Here is an 18,513-nt window from a genome sequence, read left to right on the forward strand (position 1 = left end):
TGGATAGATTTGTTAGAAAGAAAGATGGATAGATTTGTTAGAAAGAAAGAAAGATGGATAGATTAGTTAGAAAGAAAGATGGGTAGATTAGTTAGAAAGAAAGATGGATAGATTTGTTAGAAAGAAAGATGGATAGATTAGTTAGAAAGAAAGATGTGTAGATTTGTTAGAAAGAAAGATGGATAGATTAGTTAAAAAGAAAGATGGATAGATTAGTTAGTTAGAAAGAAAGAAAGATGGATAGATTTGCTAGAAAGAAAGATGGATAGATTAGTTAGAAAGAAAGATGGATAGATTAGTTAAGTAGAAAGAAAGATGGATAGATTTGCTAGAAAGAAAGATGGATAGATTAGTTAGAAAGAAAGATGGATAGATTTGCTAGAAAGAAAGATGGATAGATTAGTTAGAAAGAAAGATGGATAGATTTGTTAGAAAGAAAGATGGATAGATTAGTTAGTTAGAAAGAAAGAAAGATGGATAGATTAGTTAAGTAGAAAGAAAGATGGATAGATTAGTTAGAAAGAAAGATGGATAGATTAGTTAAGTAGAAAGAAAGATGGATAGATTTGTTAGAAAGAAAGATGGATAGATTTGTTTGGTAGAAAGAAAGATGGATAGATTTGTTAGAAAGAAAGATGGATAGATTTGTTAGAAAGAAAGATGGATAGATTAGTTAGAAAGAAAGATGGATAGATTAGTTAGAAAGAAAGATGGATAGATTTGTTAGAAAGAAAGATGGATAGATTAGTTAGAAAGAAAGATGGATAGATTAGTTAGAAAGAAAGATGGATAGATTAGTTAGAAAGAAAGATGGATAGATTAGTTAGAAAGAAAGATGGATAGATTTGTTAGAAAGAAAGATGGATAGATTTGTTAGAAAGAAAGATGGATAGATTAGTTAGAAAGAAAGATGGATAGATTTGTTAGAAAGAAAGATGGATAGATTAGTTAGAAAGAAAGATGGATAGATTTGTTAGAAAGAAAGAAAGATTAGGTAGAAAGAAAGAAAGAAAGAAAGACAGATAGATAGATAGATAGATAGATAGATAGATAGATAGATAGATGGATAGATGGATAGATAGATAGATAGATAGATAGATAGATAGATAGATAGATAGATAGATAGATAGATAGATAGATAGATAGATAGTTCATTAGCTCATATAGAATGGTAGTTTAATTGAGTCTAGGGCTTCAGGGAATTTAGATTTGAGTTTTTGTTGTACGCTATTGGGCCACCGTAGTCTTGGCTCATTTTGACCATGCTGCAATGAAAGTCAATGGGATTTTTATGGTTTTTAATATTAATTTTTAAGAAATCTGAAAGTCGAATCAGTCTAAAAAGATATAGCAACTCGAGTCAGAACAGTCTGAAGGTCTGACCCGAGTTTGGAGTTTGTAGAGTTAAAGCTCTAGGAGGAGTAGCAGTCAGAAAATTTTGAGTAAGAAGAATAATAATAACTAGAAAAAAAAGTTTGATGACAAACTTTAAGTTGGCTTGAGAAAGCCGGACCAGAGCGTTTGAAGTTTTGAAGTTTGAATGAAGTTTTAAAGATAGATTAGAAAGAAAGAAAGAAAGAAAGATGGATAGATTAGTTAGAAAGAAATATAGATAGATAGATAGATAGATAGATAGATGTTTTTGGCAAGAAGCTAACATGATTATTATGTAGCTAGCTTGATGCTAATTTGATTAGCATGTAGTTAAGATGATTAACATGTTGTTAGCATGATTAGCATGTAGCTAGCATCATAATAGCATGATTAGCATGTTGCTAGCATCATGCTAACGTGTTTTTATCAAGAAGCTAGCATGACTAGCATGTAGCTAGCATCATGCTAACATGATTAGCATGTTGCTAGCATCATGCTAGCATGTTTTAGCAAGAAGCTAGAATGATTAGCATGTAGCTAGCATCATGCTAGCATGATTAGCATGTTGCTAGCATCATGTTAACATGTTTTTAGCAAGAAGCTAGCATGATTAGCATGTAGCTAGCATCATGCTACCATGATTAGCATGTAGCTAGCATCATAATAACATTATTAGCATGTTGTTAGCATCATGCTAACATGTTTTTAGCAAGAAGCTAACATCATTAGCATGTAGCTAGCATCAAGCTAGCATGATTAGCATGTTTTTAGCAAGAAGCTAGCATGACTAGCATGTAGCTAACATCATAATAGCATGATTAGCATGTTGCTAGCATCATGCTAACATGTTTTTAGGAAGAAGCTAACATGATTAGCATGTAGCTAACATCATAATAGCATGATTAGCATGTTGCTAGCATTATGCTAGCATGTTTTTAGCAAGAAGCTAACATGATTAGCATGTAGCTAGCATCAAGCTAGCATGATTAGCATGTTTTTAGCAAGAAGCTAGCATTACTAGCATGTAGCTAACATCATAATAGCATGATTAGCATGTTGCTAGCATCATGCTAACATGTTTTTAGGAAGAAGCTAGCATGATTAGCATGTAGCTAGCATCATGCTAGCATGATTAGCATGTTGCTAGCAAGAAGCTAGCATGATTAACATGTAGCTAGCATCATGCTAGCATGATTAGCATGTAGCTAGCATCATAATAACATGATTAGCATGTTGCTAGCATCATGCTAGCATGTTTTTAGCAAGAAGCTAGCATGATTAGCATGTAGCTAGCATCATGCTAGCATGATTAGCATGTTGCTAGCATCATGCTAGCATGTTTTTAGCAAGAAGCTAGCATGATTAGCATGTAGCTAGCATCATGCTAGCATGATTAGCATGTAGCTAGCATCAAAATAACATGATTAGCATGTAGCTAGCATCATGCTAGCATGTTTTTAGCAAGAAGCTAGCATGATTAGCATGTAGCTAGCATCATGCTAGCATGATTAGCATGTTGCTAGCATCATGCTAGCATGTTTTTAGCAAGAAGCTAGCATGATTAGCATGTAGCTAGCATCATGCTAGCATGATTAGCATGTTGCTAGCATCATGCTAGCATGTTTTTAGCAAGAAGCTAGCATGATTAGCATGTAGCTAGCATCATGAAAGATGTTAGAAAGATGGATAGATTTGTTAGAAAGAAAGATGGATAGATTAGTTAAGTAGAAAGAAAGACTGATAGATTAGTTAGGTAGAAAGAAAGATGGATAGATTTGTTAGGTAGAAAGAAAGATGGATAGACTAGTTAGAAAGAAAGATGGATAGATTTGTTAGAAAGAAAGACTGATAGATTAGTTAGGTAGAAAGAAAGATGGATAGATTAGTTAGGTAGAAAGAAAGATGGATAGACTAGTTAGAAAGAAAGATGGATAGATTTGTTAGAAAGAAAGAAAGATGGATAGATTTGTTAGAAAGAAAGATGGATAGATTTGTTAGAAAGAAAGAAAGATGGATAGATTTGTTAGAAAGAAAGATGGATAGATTAGTTAGGTAGAAAGAAAGATGGATAGATTTGATAGAAAGAAAGATGGATAGATTTGTTAGAAAGAAAGATGGATAGATTTGTTAAAAAGAAAGATGGATAGATTAGTTAGAAAGAAAGATGGATAGATTAGTTAGAAAGAAAGATGGATAGATAAGTTAGAAAGAAAGATGGATAGATTAGTTAGGTAGAAAGAAAGATGGATAGATTTGATAGAAAGAAAGATGGATAGATTAGTTAGAAAGAAAGATGGATAGATTTGTTAGGTAGAAAGAAAGATGGATAGATTAGTTAGAAAGAAAGATGGATAGATTTGCTAGAAAGAAAGATGGATAGATTTGTTAGAAAGAAAGATGGATAGATTAGTTAGAAAGAAAGATGGATAGATTTGTTAGGTAGAAAGAAAGATGGATAGATTAGTTAGAAAGAAAGATGGATAGATTTGCTAGAAAGAAAGATGGATAGATTTGTTAGAAAGAAAGATGGATAGATTATTTAGGAACAAAGAAAGATGGATAGATTTGTTAGAAAGAAAGAAAGATGGATAGATTAGTTAGAAAGAAAGAAAGAAAGATTAGGTAGATAGATAGATAGATAGATAGATAGATAGATAGATAGATAGATAGATAGATAGATAGATAGATAGATAGATAGATAGATAGATAGATAGATAGATAGATAGATAGATCATTAGTACATATAGAATGGTAGTTTAATTGAGTCTAGGGCTTCAGGGAATTTAGATTTGAGTTTTTGTTGTACGCTATTGGGCCACCGTAGTCTTGGCTCAATTTGACCATGCTGCAATGAAAGTCAATGGGATTTTTATGATTTTTAATATTAATTTTTAAGAAATCTGAAAGTCGAATCAGTCTAAAAAGATATAGCAACTCGAGTCAGAACAGTCTGAAGGTCTGACCCGAGTTTGGAGTTTGTAGAGTTAAAGCTCTAGGAGGAGTAGCAGTCAGAAAATTTTGAGTAAGAAGAATAATAATAATAATAATAATAATAAGTTTAAATAGGATTTCAGTAAGTTGGCTTTCTCAAGCCAACTTAATAAGTTTAAATAGGATTTCAGTAAGTTGGCTTTCTCAAGCCAACTTAATAAAAGGACAGTCAAGTCAAATAAAACATGTTTTATGGTAATGCTACAAAGATACCATTCATAAACATTACTTAGTTATCCACACATTGAGTGAACAATATATTTTTACAACATTAATTAATGTTTGAAAATGTTATTTATTACAAACACCTGATTGTTCATGTTTGTTCACTTAATTCATTGTGCATTAAATAAATAATGGATTAAAACTTTACAAACAACTTTAAAAATGTGTTAGTGTCATTTTATCTAATCTTTTTCTAAAGTGTTTATAATACGAATGTACAGTTTCCATACTTGTAACCGTGATAAACACTTAAATATATGTAAATTTAAACTAAGCTTTGGTACCGAAATTGGTACCGAGAACCGTGAATTTTAACTGGTATCGGTACCGAATACTGAAATTTTGGTACCGTGACAACACTAGTCTAACCTGCTTACACATTTGATGCTGGATAGACTTTTTGAAGTTCCTCATTTTTACGCATTAATAAACACGTAACGGTAACACTTTACAATAAGGTTTCCTTTGTTAATATTAGTTGTTAATATTCTTGTTGTAACTAATGTTAACCAATACAACCTTTGATTTTAATAATATATTAGTAAATGCTGAAATTAACATTAACTAAGATTAATAAATGCTGTAGAAGTGCAGTTCAAAGTTCCCAAAACACTTTTAAAACATGTAAAAGGAAAGCTTATACATATTTACCAATGATAACCATAATATAAAGCGTAGTTATTACAGTTTTTACTATAACAAACTCTTGATACCTGTAACGGTCACCAGGTGGAGTGCCCTTGAGAGTCACCAGAGGGCACTCCACACCAGATGTTCATGTTTCCCTCACAACTACGTTTCCCAGAACTCACTGCCCGGACTCATCATCACTGATCACATCCACCTGTACCTCATTCACTGATTGCATTCACCTGTCTCATCATCCTGTTAGTCTGGCTATATATACCTTGTTCATTCAGTCACTCACCGCGAAGTCTTGTTTAAGTGTTACACTGCATTTCTGAGCGTTTTCCGTGTTTGTTTTCTGGTTTTTGACGTTGGATTGTTCTTGGATTTTGATTTCTGCTGCCTGCCCTGACCTCTGCCTGTTTCCCGGATTCCCACTGTGTATTCTCCATTGTCCTGTCTGCTAATTCTCGACCCTGCCTGTACGACTAATCTTAAATAAAGCTGCATTTGGATCTACATCTCCCAGTCTCGGAGCAGATCGTAACAGAAGACTTCGCCACAGATGAATCCAGCAGCACAAATCCGGGAGTTTGCTGGTCAGATCGCGGCCTTGGCCCTGGATAGCCGTGATCTGTTCCAGTATACCTGGGGGTTTGTTCCTCTCGCTGCCTCCTGCTCTCTCGGTGATGAGGCTATTAAGCTGTGTTACCAGCTAGGGGCTAAGGAGGTCAACCCGAGGGAGCTCCCCAATCTCTCGGGTCTGAACTGGAGAGAGGCCGTCTCCGTTTGTGAAGAGAGTTTCATTCCTAAGCCTCATCACGTCTCAGCAGAGCTTCCAGAGCCTTGTCACGTCTCAGCAGAGCTTCCACAGCCCGCGCTCACCGTCAGCCCTGCCGAGCCCCCGCTCACCGTCAGCCCTACCGAGCCCGCGCTCACCGTCAGCCCTGCCAAGCCCCCGCTCACGGTCAGCCCTGCCGAGCCCCCGCTCACCGTCAGCCCTACCGAGCCCGCGCTCACGGTCAGCCCTGCCGAGCCCCCGCTCACGGTCAGCCCTGCCGAGCCCCCGCTCACCGTCAGCCCTGCCGAGCCCGCGCTCACCGTCAGCCCTGCCGAGCCCGCGCTCACGGTCAGCCCTGCCGAGCCCCCGCTCACGGTCAGCCCTGCCGAGCCCCCGCTCACCGTCAGCCCTGCCGAGCCCGCGCTCACCGTCAGCCCTGCCGAGCCCGCGCTCACCGTCAGCCCTGCCGAGCCCGCGCTCACCGTCAGCCCTGCCGAGCCCGCGCTCACCGTCAGCCCTGCCGAGCCCCCGCTCACCGTCAGCCCTGCCGAGCCCCCGCTCACCTTCCAGCCAGAGACCGTCAAACCAGAGTCTCGTCCCGCCGAGACAGCCCAGCCAGAGTCTCGTCCCGCCGAGACAGCCCAGCCAGAGTCTCGTCCCGCCGAGACAGCCCAGCCAGAGTCTCGTCCCGCCGAGACAGCCCAGCCAGAGTTCCATGTCAGCCCTGCCGAGTCTGAGCCTGTTCACGTCACTTCTGCCGAGCCAGAGACGCTCCACGTCACTTCTGCCGAGCCAGAGACGCTCCACGTCACTTCTGCCGAGCCAGAGACGCTTCACGTCACTTCTGCAGAGCCAGAGACGCTCCACGTCACTTCTGCCGAGCCAGAGACGCTTCACGTCACTTCTGCCGAGCCAGAGACGCTTCACGTCACTTCTGCAGAGCCAGAGACGCTCCACGTCACTTCTGCCGAGCCAGAGACGCTCCACGTCACTTCTGCCGAGTCAGAGACGCTTCACGTCACTTCTGCCGAGTCAGAGACGCTTCACGTCACTTCTGCCGAGCCAGTGTCTCCGGACAAGATGGCCGCCTCCGAGCCAGTGTCTCCGGACAAGATGGCCGCCTCCGAGCCAGTGTCTCCGGACAAGATGGCCGCCTCCGAGCCAGTGTCTCCGGACAAGATGGCCGCCTTCGAGCCAGTGTCTCCGGACAAGATGGCCGCCTCCGAGCCAGTGTCTCCGGACAAGATGGCCGCCTCCGAGCCAGTGTCTCCGGACAAGATGGCCGCCTCCGAGCCAGTGTCTCCGGACAAGATGGCCGCCTCCAAGCCAGTGTCTCCGGACAAGATGGCCGCCTCCAAGCCAGTGTCTCCGGACAAGATGGCCGACCCAGTGTCTCCGGACAAGATGGCCGACCCAGTGTCTCCGGACAAGATGGCCGACCCAGTGTCTCCGGACAAGATGGCCGACCCAGTGTCTCCGGACAAGATGGCCGACCCAGTGTCTGCTCCCGAGCCAGTGTTTGTTTCTGTGTTTGTGACCATCTCTGTTCTAGTGTCTGTTCCTGAGCTGGTGTCTGGTCCCGAGCCGGTGTCTGGTCCTGAGAGGTCTTCTCCGCCGTGGCCGCCCGAAGGGTCTTCTCCGCCGTGGCCGCCCGAAGGGTCTTCTCCGCCGTGGCCGCCCGAGGGGTCTTCGCCGCCGTGGCCGCCCGAGGGGTCTTCGCCGCCGTGGCCGCCCGAGGGGTCTCCACCGCTTTGGCCGCCCTCAAAGCCTGCTCCGCCCTGGCCGCCCGCACAGCCTGCTCCACCCTGGTCTTCCGTCCTAGTCTCCAGGCCCTATTCTGCTCCACAGGCCTGGCCCTCCATCCCTCCCCCGGATCCGCCTCCGCTCCACCTCCCTCCTGAACTGTTTTTGGAGCGTCTGGAAGCCGCTCTTTGGGGGGGGGCTATGTAACGGTCACCAGGTGGAGTGCCCTTGAGAGTCACCAGAGGGCACTCCACACCAGATGTTCATGTTTCCCTCACAACTACGTTTCCCAGAACTCACTGCCCGGACTCATCATCACTGATCACATCCACCTGTACCTCATTCACTGATTGCATTCACCTGTCTCATCATCCTGTTAGTCTGGCTATATATACCTTGTTCATTCAGTCACTCACCGCGAAGTCTTGTTTAAGTGTTACACTGCATTTCTGAGCGTTTTCCGTGTTTGTTTTCTGGTTTTTGACGTTGGATTGTTCTTGGATTTTGATTTCTGCTGCCTGCCCTGACCTCTGCCTGTTTCCCGGATTCCCACTGTGTATTCTCCATTGTCCTGTCTGCTAATTCTCGACCCTGCCTGTACGACTAATCTTAAATAAAGCTGCATTTGGATCTACATCTCCCAGTCTCGGAGCAGATCGTAACAATACCTTATTTTTAGCAAATATAAATAAATAAAGAATCTGAGAGCATACATAAATACATTATGATTTTACAATAGTAACAATGAACTGGTGTTTTGGCAGAAACTGTGAATACTTCGGGAGAAAGTAATGACTTGTGTCCTCCCGCAAAATACACTTATCTAATAACAACAGCATGCAGAAGTCTGTAGTGTGTGTGAGTGTGTGTAAAAATGGAAAAAATAGCCTATAGACGCCCGGAACGAGACTGAATCTAACCAGACTGGGCCTAAACATCGGTGTAAAACACACTCAAGTATCGAGGATACCTTAGAGATTGAGATTGGGGAAACAGGTTATATTCTATATGGTGGAAATATACCAGATTCAGTTCAAAATAGGAATACATATTTACTAGCAGCCGCGATTCCTTGGCGTTAATAAGCAGAACTCAGGGAACAAATCTCACAGAAATGTGTAAAATGGGAAGACTGACATTCAAGTTAAAGGGATAGTCCACTTTTTTATTATGATTACCTCATCTATACTCTTCTTGATCACCGGTTTATCAGGTTCTCCACACGCGGTCATGAGCTCGGCCCCCAGGTTCTGGACCACGTTGAGTTCGTCCTGCAGCCCGTCGATCTCCTCCCTGAAGCTCTGTGGAGCAAACACACGAGTGTGAAGATGTGGAAAGCGTGTCCGGCTGTGATATGAGCTGTACCGTGAGTCGTCCAGACCTCCACAGACTCCTGCTGCTGCTTGACCACCGACGGGTCCACTCCGGGCTCCTCCAGCTCTCTCAGGAGGTCCTGCGAGTCCTTGATGGTGACGATGAGCGCGCAGTGATCGCACCAGAACTTCTCCGCTAAGTCCATGACGTCCAGCAGCTTGGCCTCTCTCTCCTCCAGGAGCGCTTGGATGTCCGTCCACAGGAACACCATCTGGTCCAGCTTATCTTGGACAGCTTCAGATCAAACCACAGAAGAGAGGCATCAGCATGTGCAAAACCACAGCTAACTAAAACTAACCCCAGAAAAAGAAAATGTGTTTAAAAAAAATATCAAGCATTTTAATCCAGTTTAACTTGATCGAAAAAAAAACATTCTGGGCTGAAAATAAAATCGAAAACTTGATTTTTGCATAATTTTACTAATCTTACACATTTTCTTTAAAGGTCCCGGAATATTCTTCGTGATCCCAGTTATGTGTGTGTAATGTTGTTGTTTGACCAGTGTTGTAGTCGAGACCACCTCACTCGAGTCCGAGTTGACACCGAGACCAGAGAGAGTCGAGTCCGAGTCAAGACCGAGTCCATAGAGAGTCGAGTCCGAGTCGAGTCCGAGACCAGAGACGGTCGAGTCCGAGTCGAGACCGAGACCAGAGAGGGTTGATTACCTAATTTACTTTTATTTATTTAGAGAAATACTATATAATAATTTTTTAAATTTTTTTTTTTACTGAATTTACTTAGAGTTTAAAAAATATGATCAGTTTAGGGTAAAAAGGCCACATAGTAGGTGGTGTTAAAAGTAATTTTATTCAAATTTGTCATGCGCAGTTGCGCACTAGAAAATCACCAATCACTGGGCGTTTCAATCAATTTAAAGAAATATTTTATTAACATACATTAATAATCATGAAAAATATTTTTAATTGAACTCGAGTGGACTCGGGAATAATTCCGAGTCCTAAAAAAAAAATGTTCGAGTACGAGTCAATTCCGAGTCCAAATGGACACGAGTCCATGACAAGACCAAGACCATTAAAATATGGTCTCGAGACCGAGTCGAGTCCGAGTCTCGAGTACTACAACACTGTGTTTGACTATAAATAATATCTGTAAAATTATAAAGCTCAACGTTCAATGCCAAGCGAGATATTTTATTTAACAGAAGTGGCCTACATGGAACGGCCCGTTTGGACTACAATATCCCTCTACTTTAATGACGTCAGTAGAACAGTTTTTTGACTAGCGTCGTCGTCCTCCCACAGGAACGCTCCCTCTCCCTCAACTTAACTTACTGTGTTTACTCAGCTCTTACAGTGATTTTCTGAAGTAAAACTGGCGCTTCATCTTTTGTGTGATGTACAATAAACTTATTAAACTCATCACAGTATATGTTTGATCATCATTTGGACCTGGTCCGAAACAGCAGACTTGTAGGCTATTAATAAATAATGGATACATACAAGCAGATGACAAATACGTTATAATAACCGTAATTAAACTAGTAAACTATACCTGTTCCATCTCTATACAGCACTCTGACTCTGTAGGCATTATTGTCCGACTGGAAATGAACACCGTTACTGAGAGTTTCTGAAGAAATTGTCCTGAGAGACTGAGCGCGAGCTCATGAAGCTCCGCCCCCTGTGCCGACGGCAGCAGCTCATTTGCATTTAAAGGGCCACACACTCACACAGTGTGTTTATCTGAGCCCCAAAAAATGACAATTTAAACAAGCTGTAAAAAATGATCTGAGCTGAAACTTCACATACACATTCTGGGGACATCAGAGACTAATGAAAAGGGGCATAATACGGGACCTTTAAATGAAAAATATAACAAATAAAAACGAATTGAAGATTTGCATAACAGCTCACAGTCACCTTTGGCGGAGAGGTCCTTGTGTGCTCCCTCCGAGCGCGCGATCATCTCCTCTCCTCGCTCGCGGAGCGTCTCGTACGACGGCTGGAGCTTCTCCAGGTCCACAGTCACGGCTCGGGTCTCGGAGATCTGCTCTCGGATCTTCTCCACCTCCACAGAGATGGACGGCGGCTGGCGCAGGCGTTCAGAGATGCGCTCCAGAGACTCCAGCATCGGCTCGATCTTATCGTGGAACTGTGGAGAGCGTTCATTACCTTTACACACTTACACCACCGCTCAACAGCTTGGAGTCACGAGGCGTTTTATGATTTTGAAGGACGCCTCTTTATGCCGTATTTATGTAACCCTTAAACAGGCAAGAGTGGAAAATGCTAATTTCATTTTTTATATAATCTGGACTTAAATAAAATATCTACAAAATATATGTTTTTTTAAATTTAAAATATATTTGGGATATATCAAATTATATCCAAAATATATCCCATTCTTCACCTGATCTAATGTTGACTCATTATATATCATTTGAAAGCTTACGAACTCAAGATTCAGCCTGTTTGAAATTGGACATTGTGTTACCGTAGAAACGGTACTCTAAATTCTTTTAATGGGCTCCTCCCCTTTTGGGCATCGTCATGTTTCATAATTGATAACCTTTTTTTAAATATTGACAAAACACATATTGTTAGAAAGGTCTGAGTCTCAAGGTTCCATATTTTGTGACAGAAGTGATATTTGGACAGAAGGTTATTAATTTGTTATGGCAGAATGCATACAATTAAATTCAAAGGAATGTAAGTCACCCGGTGGCTATTTTTGGTATTACGCCTAAACAAAATTTCAATTTTTGTGATGTCAACTTCAAATTTGGAACACAACTTGGTTAGATATATGGCTTTGATTCTATAGTACAAAATATTTTGTAAAATACATATTTTATAAAAAAAAAGAATAAATATTAAGTACAGTATATTTGATTTAATGTAAGTTTTAAACTGCCTTAACTTTTTTATATTTTTTTATTTATTTTTTTAGAACTTGGGTCTATTTTCCAAAGCATTCTTGAATTACAATCATTTAAGTTTGAATAGTGCATTTTAAATAGAGCTAGTTTAATCCCTTTTGTATTCCCTAAAAAGGCAACGTGACTCAGGAGACACATACAATTCACATAAAACATATTTCTTAATTTTCTCCTTCAGCACCTTAAGACAATGTTCACATTTAATGTAAGTATTATTATTTTTTTATTTTATTTTTTTTCAGAAGAAAAGTAAGTTTAATATATATTTACTTATCTAAATATCGCAATGTTCTACGCCATGTTGGATTTAGGTCAGGCTGACTAATTGATCACAAGAATCATTTGAAGCAAATCATGTGACCAGCATACTCAAGACAGACCAAGCTGTCATAAGTGATAAAATACAATAAAAACTATGTATCTCGTGGGATACGCTGCCTGAAATATTTCTGTTTATATTATATTTGTATTATATTTGTATTTTCTCTGTGATTTATAGAGTAAAGTGCAATTTAATCCTGTGATTTCCTTCAGAAAACATGATGATGATTTGCCACTCAAGAAACATTTTTGCTGTGGAAACCATGAATAACTACTTTTCAAAAGTGAAAGATATTCAAAATATCACAAAAGATTTATATGAATGCTGTGCATGGATGCGTCATGAGGACAGAGTAAAGTGAGGCGTACCTGTGTGGATTTGGAGATGGCCTCGTCCAGCACAGCGGCTCGGACCCTGACGTCCACTTTGAGCTGGCCGTACAGGCTGTCGGTGGTCTGGTACTTCTCTCGGATGGCCGTGGCTTCTGTGGGACTCAGCTCCACCAGCTGAGGTCCGGTCTTATTCATCTTGTCGATGTGCGGCTTGTGCTCTGCTATCAGCTCCCTCATTTGCTGAAGGTATGAATAAGCAGAATAAACATGTACAACAGTATCATCAAAAAACTGTTAAGGATCAAAAACAATTCATTCTTTGCACGTGACGCCACAAGCACTGGCTGGCGGACAACAAAACCCAGTAAACTAGTCAAGGATCTTGCCAGGAGGTCGCCAGTTTTTATACAAAAGTTGTTTTTTCGAGGTGTAAATGACACGCCAGATGGTTGTTGTGCGATTGGTTGCCCTAACCAGATAAGTATAACGTTACACGTCCGTGCAGTGATCATTTCAACATTTGTTTGAATACAATGGGTGTATGATCACGTGATTAATCATGTCTTTAAGTTAACCTGTAGTTTCGTCAATCAACGCCGCCAGCTTCAGTGAGTCAGCTGTGTGTGTTATGAGGCTAATGCAATGAAATTCATTGAAAAATAAATGACTTTGGGCACTTTGACACTCTCGCGGAGGCGGTGTAAACGCAGCTGTCGTATTTTGCTAACAACAACAAAAGTGTGTGATAGGTCGTTTTTTAAGGTTTGAGATATCTATGGTTTTCAGTGGAGCTAGATTATTTACGGAGGAATTATTACTGCTCGATTATCTAAAAAAAACTTTACACAATTGAATGCAAATTATGCAGCTAGTTTGCTAACAGACTTGATAGCTATTAGAAAGACCTGGAACTACAGGACTCTACGTAGAAAATACTCGTTTGCTGCCCGCCAGGCAACCATGGTAGTCACGTGACTGCAAAGTGTGAATTAGACAACATTTCACACAGATCTGTCAGGACACTGATGTACAGAATACTTTATCCTCTTAACCCTTCTAATAACGCACTAAGGCGCTGCATTACAGGGATTTTGTGACGAGGCGAAACAGTAAACCATGTGAAATCAGTCTGGAATTGCATTTTGCTTTGATAAAACGCCAGCGACTGCACATCAGCATCTCTACACTGGAAGGATGACCTCATCACCACATTAGGTATGTTCACATGCACTCATTTCAGATTTCAACGTCTGAAAGTTCTGTTTAAATGAAGCTTGCAATCTGATTCATATATTACATGTGTTCTGGACCAAAATCCAGTCAACACGTTGTGAACCTGAGAAAGCTACTGTGAGTGAAACTGTCATCATCGAAAAAGAAAGCTAACGTTTATGTCAGAAGTGACACTATGACCAGTTCATAAGACTTGAGACATTAATAAACGTATGCAGGTTTGCATGATGTAACGAATATGATGTAACGCAAATCAAACCAGCTATTAGGCTAACTGTAGTAAAACCATGCCAATCTCTAGGTGTGGTGAATGGTGTGTGATGATGTGGGGATATTTTAATCCCAAAGGCCAAGGGAACTTTATCAGGATGCATATTATCCTGAATCCATGAAATAACTGGCTTTTAAAAAAAAATCTGCCTGACTCTATGGGAATTTAACATAGGGGTGCCTTGACTTATGCACCCTGTATTTTAAGGAAAAACATTTATTTATTTATGATACATTATTCATTCACAAAGAAAATTGGTGACCTTAAAGGTTGGAGTTTTTCTAATTTTTCTAATTAAGGCATTAAGATCAATATCCAAAAGATGATTTTTTATTCCTCTTTTTAGGCAACTTTTCATGGGTGTCCAAACGTATTCACACCACTGTATCTCATAATTCTGAGATAATTAACTCGTTAATTCAGAAAAAAAACAGATCAAAAAAATTTTTTCATGAAAAAATATCCTGTAATTCTGAGATATTAAACTCATTAATTCAGAAAAACAGAGCAAAAACTTTTTTTCATGAAAAAATACCTCGTATTTTTTTCAAAAATTTTTTTCATGAAAAAAATATCTTGTAATTTTGAGATAATTAACTCATTAATTCAGAAAAACAGATCAAAAAATTTTTTTCATGAAAAAATATCTTGTAATTCTGAGATATTAAACTCATTAATTCAGAAAAACAGAGCAAAAACTTTTTTTCATGAAAAAAATACCTTGTATTTTTTTCCAATTTTTTTTTTCATGAAAAAAATATCTTGTAATTCTGAGATAATTAACTCGTTAATTCATAAAAACAGAGTAATATTTTTTTCGTAAAAAAATATCTCGTAATTCTGAGATAATTAACTCGTTAATTCATAAAAACAGAGTAATATTTTTTTTCATGAAAAAATATCTCGTAATTCTGAGATAATTAACTCGTTAATTCATAAAAACAGAGTAATATGTTTTTTCGTAAAAAAATATCTCGTAATTCTGAGATAATTAACTCGTTAATTCATAAAAACAGAGTAATATTTTTTTTCGTAAAAAAATATCTCGTAATTCTGAGATAATTAACTCGTTAATTCATAAAAACAGAGTAATATTTTTTTTCGTAAAAAAATATCTCGTAATTCTGCGATATTAACCGATGAAAACAGAGTAGCTTTTTTTCCCTCAAGTGAATGTAGTACGCTTCCATAGGATGACTTGACTATATATAATTAAACTGGTACCACTTTATTTTGACGGCCCACTTTAGGCATTCTGTTGACAGTAAGTAACGTTGCCCAACCACTAGCAACTCAACTGAGAGCTAATTGACATGTAGGTGCAACATTACTTGTCTAAAGAGAACTATCAAAAGAAAACGCAACCAAATGATTTGATTTCAGACAGATGATGAGTGTGTGAGTGTGTGTAAGCGTCCTGCTGTTGGTCGTACCCTCAGCTCCTCCTGCTGCTGTCTCAGGGCCTCGTACTCGATGGCTGGTTTGGACAGCTGAGTGAAGCTGGTTCTGGTCTCCTGAAGCCATGGCCAGAGCTCGTCGTGCGTCTCCCAGAACTGGCAGACGAGGGAGTGGGCTCTCTCCAGCTGCAGACAGCGCTCCGAGTTCAGCTGACTGACCACAGCGTACTTCTCCGACAACACCTGGAGCTTCACCTGTACGGGACACAGGGGTTTCAGCCGAGCTGGACAGCGTACGCTCCGGGTCTCTACACATGTACTGTTACTCACCCTCAACGCCTGCCTCTCTGCTTCATCTTTGCTGCTCATAATCGCCTCGCCGGTCTTTACAATGTCATCCACAGCATCTTTATGTCTCATGATGTCCATGGAGAAGCTCTGGAGGAAAGACAATGTGGACTTTATTACCAGGGCTTGACATTAACACCCACCAACCTGAACAACGTGTGTATTTCAGGAGTCATTTTATACATACAATACATACATTTTTCAATTGTAGCCTTTTATGTAATGTATAGATTTTTCGATACATTTTGAAGGTGAAATATCTGAAACGTTCCAGTACTCATTTTCCTAAGAATAGACACATCTCTCCGACAGCAAATTACACACACCCGCCTCCATTCACTCACTCATTTCATTCGCTCCGGATGAATATAGTTTGTGTAACGGCTTGAATTTCAGCGTGGGATTATGCATCATTTCACTCATTCCTGCAGATTTTGAGCTTAAACCCAAAGTGCGGCACATAAAGATGGCTCTCAGTTCTATATTGAGCTGTTTTTTTGCTTAAGGTGGACCAAGGTGTATTTGGGGTCCTTGAGATGTTCTGACATGGCTGACATTTGTGCTTTTTTCAGTTGCTTATAAACATATTAATGGCACAGGTAAAATTACACTCTATTTAGCTCAAAGAGGGCTACCATAATATGTGAACAACATGTATGTAAATGTTTGTATTTTTGAGAGAATATTGTTTATGCGTGGTTATTGAAAAAACTAAAAATGAAAGTTTCTGAAATAAGGCCACAAAACACGTACGAAATATGCGTCCACAAGACTTGACTAATGGATGTTGTGGCCTAGAGTTTTTTCTTCACAATGATCTGAAAATCATCCTCCTAATCGTTCACATAAAACTGTGAATTGGGTTATATTGGGAAAAACATATTTTTTGTTTGCCAAGACAATATGCGAATGGGCGTGAACAGGCCAGCCCACATAAAGATGGCTATCATTTCTACATTGAGCTCTTTTTTCGCTTAAACAGTCAAATACACACAAAATAATCTCAAGTTGCTGGTCTTGGTAAGTTTTCACGTTATGTTTTAAGTGAATGTAAAGAGTAGAGAAAGAAAACACATCTGTAACAGTATAATGAGTTGGTGCGTTAGCTTTTAACCCTCTGGGGTTGTTCGTTTCAGAGTCACACTCGGGGTGTTCGGGTCCAAATGGACCCAAAGGGCGGGATTCATATTTAAAAAAAAAAAAATCATGATATTTTTTTTTACTCGTTTTTTTATATTTTTTCTTTTCTTTTTTGGTGTTTTGAGAAAATTTCAAAAATAAAAAAAAAATTATAATTAGTATTAATGCAATAATTATTACAAAATTTCCCCCCATTGAACATAATAGAAAAAAAAATATTTTTTTTTTAAAGCTGTATTTCATTTTAGAGTCAAGCCTAGGCCTCATAAAAGCAATTTTTGAAATGAGATGGATGCCATCTGGTGGACAAACTGAGCATTTTAAAAATGCAAAACACATGTATAATCTGATTTTTTTGATGTGTTTGTGTATAAAAGTGTGTGTGTGTGTGTGTGTGTGTGTGTGTGTGTGTCTGGATGTGTCTGTTTTGCACTCTTGATGTTTTATAGATTCACCCCTTCACTGTTGTGTGCTTTTTTTCAAGATCGTGGCTGATTTGTAGATTGTACGCACAAAAAAAACTCAGTTTTTTCACATTTTTGCCAATTTCCCATTCATTTACCATAAATGGACCCGAGCACCCAAAGTGTGACTATTTTTTTTACAACCACTTAGACTACTCACATCCTGTCCCCAATTTTTTTGTTTGTTCAAATACCAAATACCAACACAGTCACCAAATTTCGGACCATCCCGAGGAAGCTGTGATTTTTTTTGAAAAAAATTATTTAAATTCTTCGGGTCCATTTGGGCCGAACAACCCCAGAGGGTTAAAGTGACAGCAGCCAAATTATAAGATAATATTAAAATTAATAATCCACATGGCAGTTTTCCCCAATGGTATCGGTGTGGCCAGTGGAGATGCAGACAGGCTGGTAGCTTTGTAAAACCACTATGAGCAAAAAACGTTTCCGTCAAGCCCTGATTATAACGTACGGGTGAGAGACGACCACGCAAACGCCCGACTGACCTTCTGAGCCTGTAGCTGAGCTGCGGTCTGCTCCGGTTCAAGCCTGACGTCTCCAAGACAGGACAACTTCTTCTCTGCCTTCGACAGCCACTCCAGCTCAGTGGCGGCCGCCTCATCCAACTGCACAAAAAACAAGAAAACGCTGATGTGTGACCGTCATATCAGATGTCCATGCGCTTCTAACAGAATGCATTAATATTAATATTCAATTAAAGCGAGATTCATTGAGTTTGATGTACTATGCATACACATGTCCATAATGCACAGCTTCTTCTCCAGTAAACCCTGAGCATTATTGGAAACAAAGCTGCAAAATCAGGCCATTCACACGAGCTCATTAACATATCATTTACATAACAACACAGTGAATATTCAGCAAATGTAGACCGGTTGTTACTTGTTTTACAAGGAAAGAGATAAGCCAATCAGGTCATTTGTATATAAGTCTAAAAACAGTGTGTTTTAGTGTCAGACATAGAGTGTCTG

General features: G+C 39.9%; 1 protein-coding gene across 6 annotated transcripts in view; it reads right to left on the minus strand.

The window, feature by feature from the left end:
• dst (dystonin) overlaps positions 1 to 18,513 on the minus strand; it is a 302,233-nt gene that overhangs the window by 95,726 nt on the left and 187,994 nt on the right. For all 6 annotated transcript variants that reach the window (XM_089117354.1, XM_089117353.1, XM_089117352.1 and 3 more), the window contains 7 exons: positions 18,028 to 18,147; positions 15,900 to 16,007; positions 15,606 to 15,824; positions 12,705 to 12,908; positions 10,996 to 11,227; positions 9,123 to 9,349; positions 8,920 to 9,042 (listed from right to left, as the gene is read on the minus strand). In XM_089117354.1, the coding sequence (XP_088973480.1) occupies positions 8,920 to 9,042; positions 9,123 to 9,349; positions 10,996 to 11,227; positions 12,705 to 12,908; positions 15,606 to 15,824; positions 15,900 to 16,007; positions 18,028 to 18,147 (1,233 nt within the window). The remainder of the gene's footprint in view (positions 1 to 8,919; positions 9,043 to 9,122; positions 9,350 to 10,995; positions 11,228 to 12,704; positions 12,909 to 15,605; positions 15,825 to 15,899; positions 16,008 to 18,027; positions 18,148 to 18,513) is intronic.

This window comes from Pimephales promelas, chromosome 11, assembly GCF_988280905.1.
Source record: "Pimephales promelas chromosome 11, fPimPro1.hap1.1, whole genome shotgun sequence".
NCBI lineage: Eukaryota > Metazoa > Chordata > Actinopteri > Cypriniformes > Leuciscidae > Pimephales > Pimephales promelas.